At 39.5% G+C, this 23,524-nt stretch overlaps 1 protein-coding gene across 1 annotated transcript; it reads right to left on the reverse strand.

Moving 5' to 3' along the window:
* LOC134489978 (voltage-dependent L-type calcium channel subunit alpha-1D-like) lies at positions 1–23,064 on the reverse strand. The gene is made up of 4 exons (XM_063292854.1): positions 22,930–23,064; positions 17,067–17,385; positions 10,112–10,217; positions 1–72 (listed from the first exon to the last, which is right to left on the reverse strand). Exons 1-4 carry the CDS (start codon positions 22,970–22,972, stop codon positions 1–3), a joined length of 540 nt encoding a protein of 179 aa, XP_063148924.1. The 5' UTR covers positions 22,973–23,064.
* Between the last annotated feature and the right edge of the window lie 460 nt (positions 23,065–23,524).

Raw genomic sequence — 23,524 nt, forward strand, 5'->3', positions numbered from 1 at the left:
TCACTGCAACTCCTTTTCAGATATATCTTCATCACTAGTACAAGTCTGCCAGAAGGTATGTGGCAGAATTGACTTTGTAACAGAAAAAGAGCAGAAAATACCAAATGCTACTGTCCCTAAGATCAATATTCTACCCCTGACATTGGGTCTGGCCTAGTACAGGAAGTTAAAAATTACTCAATGAATTCAACAGCCAAAAAAATCCTAATTTACAGCTGTTGACATACCAGCAAGTGGTTGGTAGGAGCCTGGGGGATTGCTACAGAGGTTGTGAATTGGCTGGTAGTGCTATACCAGTCTGTTTTCCACACACTTAGCTTCTGTGCTGAGAAGATACTGAATACTGACTGAATTATAAAAACTGAATTCAGCTAAGTGGCCCAGCAAAGTGGCCATATTATAGAATTGTCTAGCTCCTAAGCATCATAATTTACTTCTCTATTGTCAATGCACAGAAGAGAGACCAGAAGTCTCTCCCTTTCTCCAAGTATAGAGAGGCACAAAGTTCCTTCATCAAGGAACAAAATGGTGCAAGCTTTGCTAGCCAAGCCATCTGGCTTCACCATCAAAGATATTCTAAAGTTTCCTTCCTGTTGATATGGCAACTAGGGAAAGAGTAGTGTTCTCTTCTGAAGAAGTCATCCCAACAGCCTTAGACATCATCTTGAAAGATATCCACACAGTACCATTTAAATACTTGGCCAAACTGTTGAGATTATAATTTCTGTTTCCAGATGACCACTAGATAGCAGAGAAGAGTTAAGGTTTTCTGTATCTCTTTACTGCCATCTGTGGATTGTCCAGATTTTGCAGCAGAGATATGCTGGCTTTAATGTGGGGGGTTTCAAACTGTATGTGGTAACTCTCTGGGGATTGCAAACACTTTAGAGGGAGAATCACAATTTTTAAAATACTGATCAGGCTTGTGCAGATGAAATGGGAGAGAAGCCCAGCATGAGTTCTTAGAAATGGCTCAACCCACAAATTAACCATCTGTCAAAATCACACTACAGTCAGCAGCATTATGACTGGCAGATGGCTTCCTGCTGGCTGGTGACTTCCATTCTGGTATGTGGTAGAATATCCATCATGTTTGTACTGTTGTGGAAACGTACATTTTAATGAAGTTCAGTGCCTCTGTTATTTAAATTTTGGGCATTTCAAAACTGAATACAATAGCTGTTGTGGAACTCTCTGAGCTTGTTTGTTTGCTTGCCAATGTTTTATTACCCAACTAGGTAACATCGTCAGTGCAAGTGAGTGTGGGGTTTGGTATCTGTTTATATACAGTACCTTGCCCTGAACAGCTTTTGTTGGTGATAAGGAATTACCAGTGTAACCCAGTGTTGATAACAGTAAGCCAAAGTCAAAATAATATAATAATGTATTGTCTAAGTCAAGAAGTCTGTAATTCTGGAAAAGGTGGAACAAAAGAGAAGAAGATGGCCCCCCAGCAAGGTGGGTAGACTCAGTTATGGCAGCAATGGGTGCATCATTGCAAAACCTAATGGACCAAGTTGAGGATAGATCCTGCCAGAGAAAATCTATCTACATGGTCACTAAGACTCAACACCAATTTGAAGGCACATAATCAACCAAACTCAAAAAAGTATGGTGAAATTTATGTATTGCGTAGTAAATTTCATATTTCTTTATAGTCCAACAATAACCCTATCAAATCAATAGTTTGATTTATGGGGGGGGTCACATAAATTCACACAAAACTCATGACCTAGCGGAAGACATTGGATGGCAAAAGAAACCCATCACTGTGCCCCTGCTCTTGATGGATTTGGGTGACACAGGAGAAACATATGTAACTAAAGCACATGCCTGTTGGAAACCAATAGCTCTCTTGTATTTATTTTTCTCTGATACATTGAAGCCATCTAATACCTAAACTTGTCTGAGAGAAAATATGCATGGTGGAGATACATCTTAATTATTTTTAATTACTTTGGAAAAACAATCAGCTATTGTCAGACAAGCCTGTGCAAAATAAAAGGCTTTTTGTTTTTGAAGGAAGTACTTAGGATAATTTGAAGAATCAGTTTAATTTACACGTGCCTGAATATTTATTGCCGTTCTGACTAACAGTGTTGTCTTATTGCACACAGATAGGAAGCTGCTTCAGGTTTTATTTTACAAATTTTATGGAATATATACATATCTAAACACTGGAACAATTACAGTTTATATTGTATTTGGAACTTGGCCAAAAAGTGGCAAGAAATGAATGGATCCAATACCAACTTTTGATATAGCACAGAAGTTATAATCAAGATAACTGCTATATGTCCCCTTTCAAATCTTAGTTTGGAGTGAAATAATTTATTAAATTTATATGCCACCCAACTCCAAGTGACTTTGGGCAGTTCGGTGCCTAGCCTTAAGCAACCTATAATATGTTATTGATGCTAAGTGCAATTATTATGACAAGTTCATTATGCAATATAGATATAGCTTGGTTTTGTTTAATAGAGTCAAAATCCTATTTTATTTTTTGGTGACTGTCATAAAAACAATAAATTGCCTACATCCAGTATTGTCTACATCAACCCACATCTTTTATCAAGGGTATTTCCAGACACATCTTTTATCATGGAATCACCCTGCCTCTTTTATGAAACTTCATAAGGACCAGGTCCTGATGATAGTATCTCCATTTATAATTTTCCAGTGTTTGCATACCATTTCTTCTTCTTTTTCTTAACACAGTAGATAAGAAAGCAGCCCAAGGTGATAGAAAGTACAACAAAAATTGTTCATTATCATAATACATTTCATATGAATATAATGTGCACAGAGTTTCATTGGAGGTGGTCTCAGCAGAAGTTGATCCTCATAGCAATACTCTGAAGTTAATTAGGCTGAGATTTGCCTAACTCATCTAGGATTTTCTAAGTAGGGATTTGAACCTCTGTTTCTTATTTCAGATTCTAGACTGAATACAGACAATGTGTGGTGCTTAGGTATTGCAGGACTACAGCTCTCATCATTCATCATCATTGCCCATGCCAAGGATGGAAGTTGAAATTCAAGACTGCCTGTCCACACTAGTATCAGTATCAAATCCCCAAGGGCCTGAACTGAATTAAGCTGATCTTGGAAAAATAATACCTCCATCAAATAATGAAAAAAGATTATGTTGTATATAATGAAAAAGATCATTCTGCATTTTATTATTTCATTGAAGCAAGACACTGATCCAAAAATTCCTTTTTCTACGATCAGCATATACCTCAGTGACACCATGATGCAGCAATAATAGCTGTAATCCCTCCTAAAGAGCCAAAATTCATGCTCCCTATCACTGCAGGTTCCAAGAAACAGAACTATCACTTCAAAGCAGAACAGAAGGGAGAAATAATAAACCTAACAGAAGTCAAGAAAGAACCGAGGGTGAGAAGCACAAAGAGACGTAAGAAGAGGCATACTCTAAACAGTGTCCAGGAAGAAAGCCAAAGGAAACAGAAACAGAAAGGAAAAGGCCAACAATGCTCATAAACTACAGTTAACAAGCAACAGTCATTACATTCATTTGGATTCTGACCTGGATTGTACAAAGAAAGAGAAAAAGGAACAATTCTCAATAGAGTCCCAAACACTGACATGGCATTGTTCCAAAATACAGTATTGGGTACAAACTGAAATATCTCTTGTGTGGGATCCAATACAAACTTTCTGAAATCTAATCAAAAACAAAATGATGATGATAATTTGTATTCAGTCATCAAAAGCTGGCCCAAATTCAAAGAGTACCAATCTTCAAGATAAGTTGTAATAAAATATTACTAATAACTCCAGTGGGTCTATTCACCAGGCAGGTCAAAGAGAAATAAAGGAAATGAAATGTCTTGTTCTCCTGTCTTGCACAAGCCAAATCATAGGAACTAAAGTCTTTACTAAAAAGGATTTTAAAACTGTGATACTTTTACAGTATTACATGCCACATTTTAGTTTTTATAGTTTCTAACAACATAATTACATCAGAGACCACATCTAATTTATTAAGTACTCCTGGAACACAGGAAAAGTTAGAAACTTATTTTGAAAAAGGAGCTAGGAATTCCTAACAAAACATCCAGCATGTTCACATAACACTCCTTCCTCTGGTTGGTTGGTTGGTTGGTTGGCTATTTATTACAACTATTTATCTCCCAGCTTTCAGGATAATAATGATTTAGAAGCAATATAGCTAAATATTTTATATTTATGTATTAGGCTTATTTCCCATTAAGTGTATTTGTTCAGTTACAGTAACAATAATGTTTATTCACTCAATGACATATTCAACATGAAAGTAAAATCAAATGAGTGAGATAAAATACTAGCATAACGAAGAGTCTCTATAATAAAAGTGTAACATATGCTACTATAATGGTATGTTAATTAACTGTGCAAGTATAAATCTAAAATATTACAACCTATGAAATAAAAATACATATCACCTAAAACAAGGTAACTAACATATAATAAACCTGAAGTAATGAATAAAACAGAAGTGGTTATTCCTGTGACCAGTTACTTGGGCTACTGCACAAGTAATGAAGGGTTTCGAATCTTCTACACTTGATAGATTCGTTATCTATCTATCTATCTATCTATCTATCTATCTATCTATCTATCTATCTATCTATCTATCTATATCCTATCTATCTCTATCTCTATCTCTGTCTGTCTGTCTATCTATCTATCTCCTATCTATCTATCTCTATCTCTACCTATCTGTCTATCTGTCTGTCTGTCTATCTATCTATATCCTATCTATCTATCTATCTATCTATCTATCTATCTATCTATCTATCTATCTATCTATCTATCTTATTTTTATCACCGCCCATCTCCCTCATACATTATTGGTTTTCTCCAGGAGTTGGAGCGAGTTTACATACAGATCTCCCTTTCTTTTATCCCCACAACATCCCTAAGGCTGGAAGAGAGAGATTGGCCCTAAGTCATCCTGTGAGTTTCTCTAGCTGAAGGTGAACTGGAACCCACTCTTAGTCCAGTACCTGAACTTTTACACCAAGCTGGGCTTGAGGATCTTTCCCACAGGCTGATGGGTAGAAATGGCTTTGTGGGGAAGGAGGGAAGAGTCCCTCCAAAGTGGCTTCTTGGTCATTGTGACCTGCCTTCCTTCTCCCTCTTTCTTCTCTTCATGGAAAAAGTGTATGAGTTTTCTTTAAAAAACAAAACATGGTTCCATTTTTTAAAAAAACCCATCACCTTGAAACTGTCAATATGACAGGCTGACTTTTTTTCTTCCAGCAATTCACAGTGGCACCAGCTGGGTTTTATTTACAACTTCAGTGCAGCCTTCTAAAACAGTTATCCTCATACTACTTATTAATTTTATGGAATGTAATGTCTGACAAACAACCATAGTGGAAAACAGATCACAGCCATCCAAACTGCTCACCTGAAAAATCTATCAGCAAACAACTAACATGACTCACTAGAAAGAGCACCTGACCTTTTATTTGAGTAAAACAGGCTTGTCATTTAAACAAATTTGTGTTGTACTATTGGAAACATACGTCATGGCCTTAGATGGATGATAGATAGATTTCAGTTATAACCCTTACCAATGCCATTCATACTACTGTAATTTTATTAATCTAGCCTTTACTGTGATTTTTAAAGAGATTTTACAATGATTGGTTTCCTTTATATCCCCTTCTATATTGATTGCCTTCAGTGGAAGATAGATTAAATTTTAAACTTTACTCCATAAGCCACCTAACAAAGAATCTGACAGATGAATATTCTTTGCTAAAGAGTGAGCTGTTCACTGGCAGAGTGATCAATTATGCAGTTAGTGCTGCAATGCCTGGGCAGAAATAAAAATGGTTTCTTTTTTAAGTCTTCAGGTTTTTTTTTAAAAAGAGAACATCATCATTTCTGAATGTAGACCAAGAATTGATAATAGGCAATCAAACTTAACCACAACTATTAAAAATGCATTTTTCATCTTTAAATTAATCTAAGACATACATAATTATAAATAAGCCTTCCATAAAATCTCATTTCATTCACATGTTGATGATTTATCAAGTATCTCAGATCCTTTTAAAGTTTAGAATCATAGAAATCCTGCCTTTAAAAAATATTATACATAGAAGGCTCTCCAGAGACTCTGTCACTTAAAAGCCAAATGCAGCTTTAATCTGAAAGAGATTGTGCACCCTGATTTAAAGGTATAGGCCCAGTCCCTGGATTAAATATGGCAATGTAAATTTATGTGTATCAACAGTTATTACAACAGACTAATTAAGTACTGTGATGCACTGTATGCCGGCTGGGTGACCTTGGGCCAGTCACTCCCTCTCAGCCCAACTCACCTCACAGGGTTGTTGTTGTGGGGAAAATAGGAGGAGGAAGGAGTATTAGGTATGTTCGCCGCCTTGAGTTATTTATAAAAATAATAAAGGCGGGATAGAAAATAAATGAAATTAAAATAAAATAAAATATGACTGCTGTTGTAACAGATGGAATTTTCAGGGGGTACAGAATCCTGCTAACAAGAAATTGCAGGAAACAATTTCTAACAATTATTTCACAGCTACACTGTACAAATCCTTACTATCTATACCTTCCACGAACAGCACTTTCCACATCCTCATTTACAATCAGTCGGGTCTGCTGTACAAAAATATATGATTAATGCTGCAGATGCAATCAGTTATATAGTTTAAAAAAAACACATTTATATTAATAATTGTCCTGAAAATACAAAATTAAAATACATGTTGTTCAAATTAGCTTAATGTTCAACATAATCACTGAGAACGAAAATGGCCATGGGAGGCATCAAAATCAGAAAAATGATGGACGCAGCATTGTGATCCAAGCTCTGCCCCTTTGGTATATGTGTTGATGTCATACACACATAGAAAAAAGGGCTTGGTACACACTTGCTACCTTGTCGACACCCATAAGCAGATTTATGTGTGTAGTCAAGATACAGTGTGAAACATATATGTGCATCTGCATGCATATACATAAGTGCATGTGTGCTTTAATGATGTATATGCATAGACTAAAAAGAACTCTCATTTGCTGGTTCCAGGAAAGCAATGTAACTCTGAATTTGTTTAAACAAAAGATTTTAAGGGCTGAAAGCATGTTTTAAATAAATAAACCCTCAGGAAGGGCAACAAGAACCTTACTCTTTGCTTAGAAAACATACATATGAAACCTAAACATTCTATAAAATGACCTATCCTACTCACACCGCGAACAATACTTGTTATTAGCACAGACTTCTCAGTGGACTGATAGCAAGGCAGAGATCTGAGTTCTAAAGCTTTGAAAACAAAGCAGTCCACTGGGTCAGGTAATTGATCCAATGGACTGTTCTGCCAGTTTTTATCTTAGGAAATTTTGTATTATCTTGAAGAAGTTTATTTTATTTTATTTTATTTTATTTATCTATCAATCAATCAATCAATCAAATTTGTCACCACCCATCTCCTCCCACCAGAGGGACTCTGGGTGGGACTCTGGAAATGAACCTATATAAAACAGACCAAATTATATATACCTTAAAAAAAAAGGTAACAGTTTTAAGTCGCTTTTCAAAAGTGTCTTCTACGTACAGAAATATACACTGACAAATCTTGAATAGACCAAACATAAACTATTTTGTACTGGACAGCTTTAATGCATTCACTATGTACACCTCTCAAGCTATGATATGAGCATGAAACTGCCTATCAAGAATTCTTGAATGCTTCTTCTCTGTTTAAATGCTTCTTACAAGTATTTAATATCCAGAGGTAACTGCACTTGTCCACACTGCAAATAACAGAATCTCCCTGCTCCTTAAACACCAACAAATGTATCACTGCATAAGCATTTGTGAATATAATGAAGTGCTTTCACTATGCTCATGCAGTATTATCAGCAGCTTTACCTGCATATCACTTTATGCATCCTGAGAAGCAGGTAGTAGTCCCCAAAGGCACATGCCATAATAAATACTAAACAGTTGTCACAAGTGTTATACTTAATATTACAGTTAAATGATGTAGGAATAGGGTGTACGATAGATTGTGGATAGGTAGATTCTCCAGAAAACAGCAATACAATAAATAAACATGACTATCAACATGTTAAAGATTATTCAAATCTATATATATTTGAGGTAGCAGTGATGTGCTCCAAGTCAAAGCTCCCAAATCTGGGCTTTAAAAATCTGTATGACCACTACATGGCATCAATCAGACCACTAAATGGCTGCTTTTTAATGATCATCTGGACTGCTGCAGCTTTATTTTAGATCCTCTCAGTTTTCAACTACCTTCTACACAAAAGTTACCACACTACATAGAAGGCATTTAAAAATGAAGGTTTTTCATCTTAACTTTCCAGAAACAATTCATTGTGTAATAGATACAGTAGTTTCACATGCCCCTAGAACAAGTCTTTGAATTAGTACCACATCACAGGTTTCTGATCATTGAATATTCAGTTACTTCCATTGTTTCAGGATCATGCCTGAATCCAAAGCAAGAGACGAATGAAATAACTCTCTATTATTAGAGTTCTCTGTACGATTACACGCAAATGGATTTTTTCTTACAGAGTATTACCATAATATGCTAATACTCTACAGTATAGTATAGTATGATATAGGCATAGGTATGGGGGAGGGTTATCACCATAGTACATTAGCAGTTTAATTTATAGTGGGAAAAGCCACAGAGGTATGAGGGGTGGGGTGGGCAAGAGGAGGCAAATAATGAAAGCAGTGGTGTGATCTTGCACACACATACAAAAGGGGTGGCGTTTGTTGTGCAACAGTGCAACATGGCTTTTATCATTTTGATTAATGTCTTCAATCCTACAACCACCTCTGAAAGCCAAGCATAGAGATGATAATAATAATAAAAAATCCCCAATAGATATATACAGAGAAATGTATATATACATTTAAAATATATAGGATATTTTAAAAACTGCATATATTGTAAAACTAAAAATCTCAAAAGTTGGGCATCTTTTGCAGAAACATGACAAATCACAGTGCAAATCTAACTACAAACAAGTCCTGTTATATTCAGTGATTACTCCCACCTATGCAAGCATAGCATATCAACTCTGGTTGAAAGCCATTTTGCTCTTAGTTGTGCATGGTTATTATCACACATAATTGCTTTGTTTTTCCATTGCCATGTCAGCTGAAAATGGCCCAATGGCTTCTTCACAATGGACCCAGACACGAAGAGGAACTTAAAACCAGCCATAAGTTCCTTCTCTGGCACACTGCAGCCAGAAGAAACCATCGTTTTCCACCTGGAAGACACAGCAACCTAAAAGCAAGCCATGGATGGATACGTTGCAACTGCATTCCTGATGAGACAAAGACTCTAGGCAAAATTCCAGCGAAATCATAGTTGGCTGCAACCGTATCATGTGAATGTACGCAGAATTGGTACGATCTCTGGAAAAAAATATTTTCCTTCAAGCCTTCCCTGTTAAATGAGAAACCATCCTTCCTTGTTTGGAAAAAACTTTCTGCTAGCAGAATCCAAGTCCATAATTTTAATATACATCTACTTATATGAATACCTTCCTGCTAAAAAACCCTCCTTTAAAGCGACAGCATTCTTGTTATATTACTTATATTTAAAATGTAAACCCTCTGCAAAATGTAACTGACATCTGATTATCTGATTAAGAGGGCAATTATATATGTATGTTTTCTGGAATATTATTCCTGTCCTGGAATAGTATATTCAGTATTTTCTACTGATAGCAAGAAAGTAATCAAAACAAAATGAATAGACAAATAAAAGTTCATGTGAGGGCCAGATATAAAAGAATAAAGAGCACTGACGCAGCAAACAGCATGTAAGATTAAACAGCAGCCACATATAAATCCAATTACTATTTTCCTGGTAATGCATCTTATTATTTCAGAAGCCAGAATATGCTTATCAGAACTGACAATCAAAGTAATAATATGCATGCTTAAATGTTGGCTCACTTTTTTCACCTGACTAAATAAATTCATTCTAATTTTTAAAGGCTGCCTGAGCAAATTAAGAAACGTTTTTAAAATTTTAAAGACAATTTTAAACATAAAGATAAAAATGCTACTCACCAAATCATGGTTTGTTGAATTAGAATCATCTTCTGGAAATGGGATGTAAACAGCTAAGGCCACACAATTGGCAAAAATAGCCAGTAATATAAATATGTCAAACGGTCTTAAAGATCTTGTTAAGGAACATTCAGTTGTGGGATACAGAAATATTAGCCATAGTACTATTCCTTGTTAATTTCTGCATTATATACAATAAACTTCTTTCTGAAGTTAAACTGGCATGCTCCTATCATTTTGTTTTGTTTTGTGATTGTTGGAAGTGACATCTACCTTCCACAGGCAATTATGTTCCCATGTTAAACTGTCTTTGAGCACCAGGGCCTTTCAGTGCCTTGTTATTGATGATAAACTCCACATTACATTTTGTTATACGACATGCATTTATTATTATATTTTAAAAAATATTCTAGGTTGTATATAATATTGAATCAATAATGCCTAACCAATGTAAAATACTTTAAATAATTTTGCTACTCCATGTCTATCCATAGTTATCATTAGTACAAATGGAATTCAGATACAAGTAACAGAGTAATAACAAGCCCCAGAGTTGTCTGTATCGAGCTACTCCTACCTAGTTACCTACGAATTTATTGGACTTCAGTTCCCATAATTCTCATCAAGCACAAGGAAAGAGGTAGTACAAAGCAAATATCTCTCTTCCTCATTTCCATCCTACCAAGATGCAGCCAACAGGGTAATGCTTCAGAATCCTCAGACATCCGGGTGTTTCCGGTAATAGTGGAATTGCTCTCCTTTCATTTCCCCCTCGCAATGGCTATTCTGTGCTGTAGAGTTGACTGAGAGAGAATGAAGGGTCCAAAATCACTCTCATGGTAGACTTCAACATGGCTCTCTTTGGCCCTAGTTCAACACCTTAATCACTACACCACACTTATTTTTGAGATACCGGATACTAAATCAAATGATACACATTTTCCATCACTGACAATGAGCATAGTAGATGGAAAGGTACATCAGTTACTATCAGAGGCACCTGCAGGATTCAGCACTTTGGTCAATGACAAAAATGACCTCATGAAAACACGATGCAAGCTCAGCCCCTACCAGACGTAATAACACATTTACAAAATGATCCGTGTGTGCCTCATGGTGTGATGCCATTTTGATATTTTGCACCTTTTTGTGTGCCCCCCACCCCCCGCCGCAAAGACCTCTGGTTACTACCTTATCCCAAGAAATAACATCAAGGTAAACCGGAGGCCAAGTCTCCATTATGAATATCACCTGAGATCAGATTCTTAAAATTACAAACAAAAATCCATTAACATTGCCCTCTGATAATATGCAAATGTGTTCTCTCTCTCCATGTAGTTTCTGTATAAATTTTCTGAAATTAATTCTAAAGCTTTCATGCTGATGATAACAATCACTGAATCAGCTCTGCTGACTTAGAATTCTGGGACCTGCAGGCACAACACAAATGGAAAACTTGGGCACGACTGGATTAAGGATATATTTTAGATTTACAAAGCAGGAGTAGGATACATAGGGCATAAGGAAAGACAAAACTAATTTGTGTGTAGTGCTCCTGAATATGTAGCCTTGAAGGTAAGGGTGTTTGGGTATAAAATTACTATCAAACAAGTCTACCAAATCCCAGAAACTGAAAAATAGATCCTTTTGTGGAAGACAGGAGCCAGAAATTGTGAACATAAAACAAAAATTGTACCATAGCCAAAATAGCTGCTCTCAGATTGCATATTGATTACTTAATGTTTAAAAGTACCCAGTCATGTTCTATCAAGCTCAGCACGGTAACCCTGACATGCAATGGACATTCAGATTCTTTAACTGGCAATTGCAAAGAGGGATGGAAGAGCAAATGATGTCATGTGCATTGTGACATCATGGAAATGATCCAGATTGTGTAATTTACTGTATATTTGTTCTATGACATAATGACATATGTGATATCATTCTGACTTTTACTGGACACCAATGAACTCAGCTAGATACAGGAATAAAGAAACTGAAGACCTCTAAGGAAAAAAAGCAATGTGTTCATGAAACACATTGTGTTGTTTATTCATTCAGTCGCTTCTGACTCTTCGTGACTTCATGGACCAGCCCACACCAGAGCTTCCTGCCGGTCGTTGCCACCCCCGGCTCCCCCAAGGTCGAGTCCGTCACCTCTAGAATGTCATCCATCCATCTTGCCCTTGGTCGGCCCCTCTTCCTTTTGCCTTCCACTCTCCCTAGCATCAGCATCTTCTCCAGGGTATCCTGTCTTCTCATTATGTGGCCAAAGTACTTTAGTACTTCAGTTTTGCCTTTACTATCATTCCCTCAAAACACATTGTGAGAGGAAAGAAACAATCATAATTCCCATTTGCTTTCAAGGCCATCTGTCATGAGTAAGGATGGCGAGCAGGGGGCTCCCATCCAGGCTGTAAAGCGCATGCGTAGTACTGAGGAATTAGGCAGCCATTCAAAGAGACACAGATCGGGCCCGCCTTAGCCTTTGGGGTTTATATGTCTGGGTTTTTCCCACGCTTCTTCAGTTTGTTAGGATTTTCTGTTTATGTAGCAGTAATAAAACACTAGAGACCTATTCTTTGTCTCAGCTTGGTTCCTGGCTGTTAGGACACCATCTTAATTTGCTGGACAATAACCGACCTGCATCAATAACACTTGTTTAATACCTATCCAAGTATTTTACTCAATTACCAGTGATTATAATCTCATCCACTTGGGTGATCTTTGTGTTTGCAGCTAAACTGCAATCTTCTTTGAACGTATTTTGGAATGTAGTGGAGCTCACACTTATTTGCTCTGAAAGAGGTTATTATTATTGCATAATCAACCAATTAAAAACCTTTAGTGACAAGTACTGGAATTTGGAATCCAATGTAACACAAATAGTATTTGATGATAGCTGAATCGAAGTAGTTTAGAAGACACTTGTACCAGTTGCTGTCAGAATTATAGCCAGAATATAAGGATATATTATTATTGGCACATAAATATTAAAGTCATGATTTCATACAGAAGTAAATACACATGCTAGTAAACAAGGCAAAGGTCTAATTTCCATAGCTTAATTTCAGAAGTCCCACAAGCAAGCTCACATACTACATCTGGCTTTTGTCTCAGGGCAGATGAGATGTGATCTAAAATGGGGAACATTTATTTATTTATTTTTCAAATTTTGCCACCGCCCATCTCCCCCAAAGAGAGGGACTCTGGGCGGTTTACAATAAAACTAGCACATTAAAACAATAGCCATAAATAACATCTAAAATATAAATACAATTACCAAATATAAATATAATATAAATATAAATATAAAATCCAAGTGGCCATAAGCGATCTAATTCAGTGAGGAGAGCTCTAGGGTGCCAGCCACACCCAGGAATAACTATTCCCCTTCCCGCCCCAAGCGAGGCAGCAGAGCCACGTCTTCAGGCTCTTCCAGAAGGTCAGGAGCGATAGGGCTAGCCCCACCTCCAGGGGCAGCGTGTTCCACAGGGCAGGAGCCACTGCAGAGAAGGCCCGCTTCCTGGACCCCACCAAACCGAATTCTCTTGCAGACGGGGTCCGTAACATGCCCTTTCTGCATGATCGGGTGGGACAGATCAATGTCATGGGGATGAGACAGTCCCTCAGGTAACCTTCACCTTTAGCTTCACCCCTTGTTATTGTCTCTGATCACTGTGAAGTTTTGTAAAGGAGATGGATCTATTAGCTTGGTCTGCCTCAGATGCCTAATAATCCCATGAGTATTCAGAGTTTCCCAAAGATCTAGCAGGCAGTTCAGCTAAGATTCTGGTCACTCATTGGAATAAAGGGGTCACAAAGATCCTTGACTGGATTGTGCTGGAGCAGCCTCTCCCATCTTGCAGATCCACAGCAGTTCCTTGATTTACTGAGAAGCTGAGGGAGATGAACCAGCAAAGGAGACACCTGAAGTGTTCCTGGAGGAAAACCCATCTCAAGTCTGATTGGACACTGGTAAGAGTTCCCATTAGAATCTACTAAGTAACAATTTAAGGCACATAACGGAGATATTTTACTGCACTGATTGCATCTGCCAAATGCTACTCAGTAGCACTCTTCAAAACAACTTACTCCCTCTTGGGGAAAGATGATCACCAAGTTCATCTGAAGGGCAGGTATGAAGAATTTTTGTGGCATTTGTACAATAAAACCACTCAGATTTAAGAGGATTTGGACTCCCTCTGGACAGTGACAATAGAAATTACTGGGCTTTCATCTCAGGAAGTGATCTGGAATTATTTGAGCCTGCCAATCTTGAGGAGGCAGAGAGGGCTTTCTATAGTATTACTTCCACCACTTCTCATTTGGATTACCAGTCCTTATGGTTTTTTAATATCTCCCATGAAATGGCAGGAGGTTGGATTTGAGCAGTAACCAATGCTTCTTTGAGTGAGGTGTGTTCCTGTTACCTTGCTTAAGAAACCTTCATGCAATCTGACTGTTTTGGGTAATTTTGGACTGGTGACCCTGCAATCCTAGAGACCCCTAGAGGTAACAAATTATTTGGATCCTTCACAATCAATCTCAGACCAGGGTACACAATGGAAAGTGCACTGGTCATGCTTGTGGATAACATACAGACACACCAGAAGCGCAACCTTTCTGATTCTCCTTGATATCTCAGCAGCTTTTGATATCATCAACCAAAGTATTCTTCTGGGCCATCTTTGAAGTGTTGGAGTGGGAGACTGTTTTGCGATGGTTCTCCTCCTCCTGAAAGAGGCAGTTTCAGTTGAAGGGGGACCTCTTCCTCAAAACTCTACTTTGTGCAGTGCCTCACAGCTCTGTGCTCCCCACTTCTCTTTAAGATCTACACAAAACTGTTGGGGAGGTCATCCATTGGCACAGAATCCAGTATCTTTAGTACAATGATGATACCCAGCTATACATCTTAATGAGCAGATGGCAGCTATGGCTAGGAGAGCTTTCACACAGTTATATCTTGTGTGCCAATTGTGGCCATTCTGGGATCAGGAAGCTGTGCTCACAGTAACTCATGCCCTAATCACCTCCTGTTTAAATTACCGTAATGATTACCTAGGGCTGCCCTTGAAGAACTTTTGGAAGCTATAGCTGATACAGAACGTGGTGACCCAGACAGTGACGGGCATATCCTGGTACACCTGAGTGCCCCTTCAGTTTCTGGAGCTCAAGTGGTTGCTGGTTGGCTTCTGGGTGTGCTTTAAGGTTCTGGTTGTCACATTTAAGGCCTCAGATGGTTCTGAACCTGGTTAACTAAGGGAGTCCTGTATTTATCTGTCCATCCAACTTGGTTGAACAGGGTCAACTCCCTCCAGGTCCCATTATGAGACTGCCATCTGACAGAGCCTCAGATTTTATTTTTGATAGCCGCTCCCACATTTGTAACTCCCTTACTCTAGAAATTTGGTCAGGTCTGTACTTCCTAGGCTTTAGGAAAGCTAGCAAGACCTATGTGTTCTGCCTAGCATAGGATCAGGTTATGTTCTGACTGAAGATGAGGTTCGCAAGTGATTTACTTTTGTATTTTCTGTTTTTATTTTGATTCTGAAATGTTTGGGGGTATATTTGGGGTGGGGTGGGCTCTTTCTTTTGGGAGGATGTTTTTATTTTATGATGAGATTATTAGCCTCCTAGGGTTCATGAGATTGGGCAGCATACAATGATGTAAATAAATATTGCCCCCAAAATATGCCCAGTAAATGCTGTCTCAGTAGAAACAATATCCCACTACAATATAAAGTACATTGGGTTAAATCCAAAATTTCCATTCCACTGATGGAAATGCTCCTTCTATAGAATTGTTGGATCTAATCCAATTCATGTACATCAGTTTTACATATGCACAAAGTGATGAGTTTTTAGGGGATAACAATCTAAGAAATAGCTTCGTCACTTCAGTAAGAAAAAGTAATTGATATTTTGTGCAGGATGCAATTCACACACAAAATTCTACTAAAAATTCAACACTGAATGAATGCATGAGTTAATTCAATTGAAATTAGAAGCACAAATTGTATTATTTACAGTTCTTCTAAGAAGTAATTGCCACATATTAATGGGACTTACTGCCAGATCATTGGATATAAGAAAAATTAGCTTGGAAAGGCTGATATTGGGATGAACTTAATTAAGAGAGGAAAGGGTTATTTATCATATTTATAACCCATACATTCTAGCAAGCCCACCATGGCAGCTAACAATAAAGACTGAAACAACATTTATGAAATCCAAAAATAATTAAATATTTTTAAAAGCTTCAAAACAGAATATAAAAGTTATAAATAACAACACCCCAAAACACTACAGTGCATAATGTCAAATGTAAAAATATCAAATCAACCATATTAAAAACAAACTACTAGAAAAGAAAGGATGAGTAGAAATAGGTTTTCCACAGTATAGGCAACTACACTGTTTCTATGCTATACTTTGGCCTGAAACCCAACTGATATGGATCCAATAAACCGATTTCAGCCAGAAGTGCCTGAAGCTACCCAGACATTCCTCGCTCAGTCCCTTGGCCAGAAATGACAAATTCAGAAATGGCCTGTACTTGTTAAAAAGCAATGGTTCAATAGGAAAAGTACCACCGCCTTCTTCATGGCTGTGGCACTACCTCCTCATTGAGGGAGACCTTAATAGTCAAGCATATGAGCTCCCTCAAAAGATCCCAGAGCCAATCTCAGCCGAGAGAGAGACAGATCTAAAGTATATGAACACATCAACATCCTGCCTACATCCTCAAGATGCCCAAGAAAACATAACCTTTCTCTGACCACAATTTATTCATGCTAACTTGCAGTTTATCCAGGTTGATGTTGGTCTAAACAACCACTAAGAAGCCCTGAACTCCTTCTACTCTACAGTGTGAGCCCAAGTCTGTCTTTCTGATGTGGAGTTCAAGTCTTCAGAGAACTGGAGGTAAAACAAAATTGCAGTGAAAGGATACTTCCATTCTACTATACTAATGCAGGCTCTTCGGAGTGGGTTATTGAGGGATAGGCAGAAAAGAGCTCGGGCTGGCCGACTATTGGATGTATTACCCTGTTTTTTGCTCTTGGCATATTGCTGGCGCTTTCTTTGGGACAGAGATCCTACAGGTTGAGCTGGGGTGGTGCTCATGCTTTGGGCAGCCTTGGCTTGTCTAGCAGCATCAATTGCAGCTTGCCACGAGAGCACTGTTTGCTTGGAAGGTGCTGAGCTGTTCGGCTGGAGCGCTGGGCTGTCACCAGGAAGAGGAATTCTGGTGCTATTTGCATAGCTTGCTTCTGTAGAAAAACAAAAGAGAAGAAGAAGAGTAATTTGCCTTTTTCCGAAATAATCCAGTTCTTTCAAATTTCTTGAAAGGACTAGGCTTCGGTGAAGTTTGAAGCCTTTTCTTTAAAAAAGAACAAAAATCAACAGACCCTTTCTACTGAGATTAAAAGGTTCAGGAAGGGGCATCACAGACACCAGTATCTATTTTATGATTTGCAAAGCAAAGAAATCCTCCAGTTAGATATATCTTTAAGGAGCTGAACATCACATATTTTAAAAGCAAGGGGGCAAATCAAATGTCTTTCTTTCTTGGAGTGCCGTGTATTCACTGTCTTAGAATCATAAAGCCAGTCCAACAGCCCCCTACTCAGAACAGGAATTCAAATTAAAGCCTCCCATTAAAGTGGTCTTCTCTGGCTCCAAATATATGAGCAAACATTAAGTATTCTCTAATGTGTAATATTCCTGTTATTATGGAAACTCAATTGAAATGGACAAAAAGAAATATTCCACTAGAAACATGATCTGCAATATTCTTTATTATACTGGACCATTAAATGGTACTTCCCATAGAAATTAAGAGAGTTAATAGTGAATAACTTGTTTCACTGATTTTAATGAGGCTACTCCTACACCACTGAAATCTGGATTCAGCAATCTTGCTTACCCACTATATATATCAAATATGAGAAGTATGAATCCATGCATTTTGGTTGGCATTATTTCTGGTTGCTGCTAAATATTCTTCTTCCCCAAGATCTCTGATATATATACAGAACGTGGGGAAGTGGCAATGTCTTTTCTTTGACCTTGTGTTTCCTCCAAAATACAATCTGAATTCAGAAGCTGACATAGCCACTCTTTCATGTCCCAACTTTAGGAAAGGGATAAGAGCTTACCTCTTCAGACTGCATTTTGGAGTTTGGCTTTAAGAAGTGTAAGCTCAAAAACAAGAGAGGGAAAAATCAACAACATAGGGGAAGCAACAACTGAAGTGACAAAATGCCAATTATTAAGACAGATGGGGGCTGTTGAGAGAAAAAATGTGTAACTATAGGATGGAACACAGATTTCATCCACACTGCAGTACTGTCCTATGTACAATATTTCACTTCCTGCCCCCTTGGAAGAAATGGCAACCACAGAGCAGAAAATAAAGGCAACCTTCAAAGAACTGAGGCTAATCATAAAGGAGCTCCCGCTTGGCTGTTCCTGCTAGTTAAGCAACTAAAGAAACCACAGAAGCTATTTCTGCACTATGTTTAGCATGGTGTGATCTGATCCAGAACATTGCCTTATTTCTCTTCTAACAAGCCAAAGTTAGAAGCCAAAAACAAAATATGGCTTCTAGTTCTGGGCTGTCAGAAGGGGTATACGCTAATGTTCCTGCATCACAGTTCATACTAGCAAATTGCGAGTTACTCTCTGTTGGCAAGAGAATCTCGGCAGCAGTGATGGAGGGGTGGACGTCATCACGCCGCTCACGTATGACCTTTCGGGATTCTTCTGAACTCTACTGTGCATGTGACATGCAAAACGTTGCCATTTTCTTTTACAAGTTCACAGTTGGAAGGCTGAAAAGCTGGGCTCCTTCCTTCCTTCCTTCCCATTCATCAATGGAACAGCACGAGTCTAGACCTATCTTTGGTTTTGTTTGTTTAAATATAAGTGAAATTCTGCCACTTTCCCCTTCTAGCCAAGTAGTGACAGGAAAATGGAAAAACTTAATTTTTTTTTTACATGCCAATGGTGGGCTGGGGGGCTGGCCAAGGAAAAAAGGGAACCCACCAATCAACAGTTGTGGTAAACACAGTCCAGACAGAACATTAAGCCACCACCATGGCCAAAACAGTGCGTGGAGATTTGGATAGGGATGTCTTAAACCATCTTCATTTCCAGCCAGTTTACAGACAGAAGACCAGCAGTTAAAGGCTGCTGCAGTGAAAAGAAAAGAAAAAAGAAAAGCGGAAAAAAGCCCTCTCTTGTGTCTTGTGAATAAAATCTGTAAATGTTTTCTACATGATTCTTTGTATACGTAATCCGTATTATGAGTCCACTTGCGGCTTGTGGTTACTTCCACAAAACACCTTTCTCTGTGTGTTGAATTCTTGTTCATATTTTCTTGATTTACAATCTGTGATAGTAACCAAGGAGAACTTCTATTACTATGTGTTGACCCACCTGTTCAAGGCACTACAGAAACAGTTACAGTAAACTAGTTCCTGAACTGTTAGATACATTTTAAATTTAATAATATAAAACCAGGGATATGCGAACTTTGAGTTGGTATAAGAGAAATGTAGATGAACTGCTTGCAAAGCTTTAATATGTAGTATGAATTATTATAGAACCCTAAAGAAGCTTATAGGTAGTCCTCATTTAGCAACCACAATTGGGACCAGCAACTCAGTTGTTAAGCAAAGCAGTTGCTAAGTGAAACCACAACTGTGCTTATGATCTGACTTCAGCTTTCCTTTGCTTTACAGACCTGCAAAGGTCATAAATGTGAGGACTGGACATAAAGTTACTTTATCATCACCATCATAACTGTCAATGGTCCGAAATGAGAACTACCTGTACTACAATTTAGGACCACATTAAAGTGTTTTTGTTCATCTGCCCAGAGTCCCCTTTTTGGGAGAGATGGGCGGTGATAGAAATTTGAAAAATAAATAAAATAAATAAATAAATCTCATCAATGGAGATCCCATAATCTCCATGGTTCAGCCATGACAACTTTTGTATGATGTGTTTATCACTATACTCTGTTTTAATTCATGTATTTCTAATGGATGAGAGGCATCATATAAATAAATGGGCAAAATATTTAAAAGGTGATTTTAGTAAACTAGGACTATGGCATCCCAGATTCAAGCCCACATTTGTCCACAGAAGCTCACTGGATAACTCTGGACCAGTCAATATCTTTCACCTCAGGAGCACCTCTCAGAGTTAGTGAGGTGGGGATAAAATTGGAGGATGTACACTGTTTTGAACTCCTGGATGGATTATTTGCTAATAAGCAAATAAAGAAAAACTCAGTTTGTCAATAAATACATTAAAAACAAGAAAGAACATTCAGTTAAAAAAAAGTGTTGGTAGTTACAAATTCACTTGTGCCCTTAAAGCATACACACACACCCTGCACACACACCCTGTATATCAGTGGGTCCACTAACTGCCACTATCTAAGCAGTAAGCACCCTTCTCCATTCTCATATCTAGCGTTCCCTCTGTAGTTCCCATGTTTTCTTAGCGTCTTTCATTGCAGTCCTCCTTCTTTACAAGTTGAAGCTCAGGCCATCAGCAGACCTTCAAGAATTACTATGTTTCAAAAATCTAAACACACACATGTTCAATTGCAAGTAAAAGACTAACCTTTGATTTTAAGTAAAAGATTAATTACTTTTAAAGAGAGCAATTCTGTTGCAAAATAACAACCACAATAACAAAAAAATAGAGATATTGATTAAAAGAGGAAAAAAGGGAAGAAATTCCTAGACCTATATGAAAATTATACACTATTTTTCCCAATATGAAATCCAATCTCTTTCTTTGATGCAAAACTTAACACAACGGATGTTTGTTTACTAAAATATATATTATTCATCTCCATCTTTTTCTTGTGAACAATAAGTTACACTTTGGTTTCTCTTCAAATCACATAAATCTTTCGTGCTGCCTTATTCAGACACTTGTCTCTTTCTATGCCCACTCTACAGTCTTCTTCTATCAGTTTTATTTCTCTACCTCACTCCATCCACTGCTAAATCAATTGAGGCAGTAGAAATAATAGGCAGCCATCCTACCATTATGTGGTCACTACCCTGGAAAATCAGCAAAGGAATCGCAAAGGAAGCCACTGATTGAAAGACTAAAATAAAGCACAGGTGACTGAGACTGAGGTATAAGTGAGCAGAGTATGACAAGACTGTAGAATGTGCTATATGGCATGAGTCTTGAAGCATTATCTTAACTTGGTAATTATGCCAAAGTTACAAAGGAGAAACAACAAACCATGATAAGGAATCTTTAGTATTTGAAATATATATGAGACTACTAAGTGGACAAGAAGATCTTCTAACCAGGCTCTCAATTTGAGGTTTCATGTGGAGAACACTGATAGAAAGACACACAAGAAATTAGAGAGACTGTCAGAAATCATGTCCAGGTGACAAGTAACTTACGATCAGTGAAGATTAGACATTATACAGAAATAGGAAGGCTTTCCTTTACAAATATCATTTCCCCTTCTATCAGTGTGATAATAAAAAAAAGAGGGGAAGCGTGTTCTGCACTCCTTTCTGTATTATAGCGATAAAAACTAAATATTATCTCTTTTTTTTTGGTGATGTTCCCCCCTTTCCACCTCTCCAGAGCTGTGTGCAAGTATGCACATATATACAGATATGAAAAACAGAGACTGAAAGGGTGGAGAGGAGAATGTTTAAGATGGCTCCCTTAATGTGCAGCTGAGAAAAAGTAGCTCTCAGAAGTAGGGGGCATCTTTTTTTACTGACCAAATAACTATAATGAATCTCATTCAGAGCTCTCTGGAGAGCAGTCCAGGGGGTGGAGAGCCGATAGCACTCCTCAGAGCAACAGGACCAGGTTATTCGAGGAGCAGAGCGCCCCCCTGGCCTGTAATCACTCCACACAAGAGCAAACATGGTCAGATCCACCCGACCACGGTTTCTCCTGATCTCGTTTCATCATTTCTCCCTGCCTCCCACCCCCACTTTCCATTTATTTATTTATTCATTTATTTTGCTATTTCTGGGCCAGGCTGCCCCGAAAGAAGGCTGCCGACCTCTTCTTCTTTACAAGGGACCGCTAAAAGGAAGCAGGTGGGCTCCAGAGGGAGTCGCTCTTTTTTGCCCTCGGGCACACGCGCAGGCACACACGATCTCAAAGCGCCCGTCAATTCAAGCAGGATGAATCATTTTCACGCAGCTCCGGGAGTAGGGGAGGGGAGCGGGGAGGGGGGCGAAGGCGGCGGCAGCGCCTCTCTCAGCCTGTTTGCAAAGACGAGGAATACGCACGAGCCCCGGGTGCCTCCTTTCCCTCGATGCTTGGAAAGCAGGCGAGGAGGAAGGAGAGAGACGGGGCTAAGAGCAGCGGGCTCGCCTTCCCGAGGCTCACCTCGCCGTGCCCCTCTGGTCATCCCGGGCGCCCGACAACATAACGCACCGCCGCCCCCAAAATGTCGAGGGAAAACGCCACATCCCTTCCTCGCCCTCCCACCTCAGCCCAGCCTTGAGGCAAAAGGCAGACGTGCCAAATCAGTGCACGCGCTCTCAGGGGAAGGCGGCGGGTTGAGGGCGGCACTGGTTGTGGCGCGCCCAGCTTCTCCTCGGAAGCTTGCCATAACCCCTGACCTCATCCCCAGATCCCTTTGCTTCCTTCCTCCGCTTTAATCCTCCCCGCGACCCCCTTCTTTAATCCCACTCCACTCCCGGTTTTCCCACAATCCGCTGCCGCTTAATCCCGCACGGTGGTGGCGGCGTTTGTTGCTTTTCGAGGCGGGAGCAAGGGCTCCGTCCAGCGGCTCTTACCATCAGGGAACTGCTGCTGCTGCAGCAGCTGTTGGGGCAGCATGGTCACTTTCTCGGGGGGCCCGAGGCGCGGGCGCTCCTTCCTCTGCTGTTCCGAACCGGGCGTGCGATGATGTATCCCTCTCGCCCTGGTGCTTCGCCCTGGTGCTTCCCCTGACCTGGGTTGCCCGCTATCCGGTGGTCCTCATGACGGTGATCCTGGCTAGCAAGAGGCGAAGGCTCGGCGTCGCTGGGTCTACCAGCACCGCCGCCGCCGCCGCTGGGTCTTCCCCTTTGCCACCGCCGCCGCTTGCAAACCTCTCCGAGTTTGGGCCAACATGACACTCACATCCGGGTGACACGGGCGCCCTCCATCCCTAGCAACCCACCGCCCGTTGCTGCCGCCACCACAGCTGCAGCCTCGGTCCCCGGCTGCCGCCTCTCTGTTCCGGCAGCCGCTGCCTAGCTGCCTCCCGCAAAGCCGTGGCCACGGGGCTGACTCTCTTGCGCCTGCCGCCGCCGCCACCTGCTGCTCGGAGAGGAGGAGGAGGAGCACGAGGAGGCTACCCAGGCGAGTACGGCCGCGGGGAAAGACTGCGTACGACGAGCAGTCTCG

This window comes from Candoia aspera, chromosome 2 (genome assembly GCF_035149785.1).
Source record: "Candoia aspera isolate rCanAsp1 chromosome 2, rCanAsp1.hap2, whole genome shotgun sequence".
Classification (NCBI taxonomy): domain Eukaryota; kingdom Metazoa; phylum Chordata; class Lepidosauria; order Squamata; family Boidae; genus Candoia; species Candoia aspera.

Coding starts and splice junctions, on each gene's coding strand:
- LOC134489978 (XM_063292854.1), bottom strand. CDS start 22,972: ATGCTGCCCCAACAGCTGCTGCAGCAGCAGCAGTTCCCTGATG. Junction 10,218..17,066: donor ATTAGTATAGTAGAATGGAA/GTATCCTTTCAC, acceptor AAGATCTTTAAG/ACCGTTTGACATATTTATAT. Junction 73..10,111: donor ATTCAACAAACCATGATTTG/GTGAGTAGCATT, acceptor TCTGTTACAAAG/TCAATTCTGCCACATACCTT.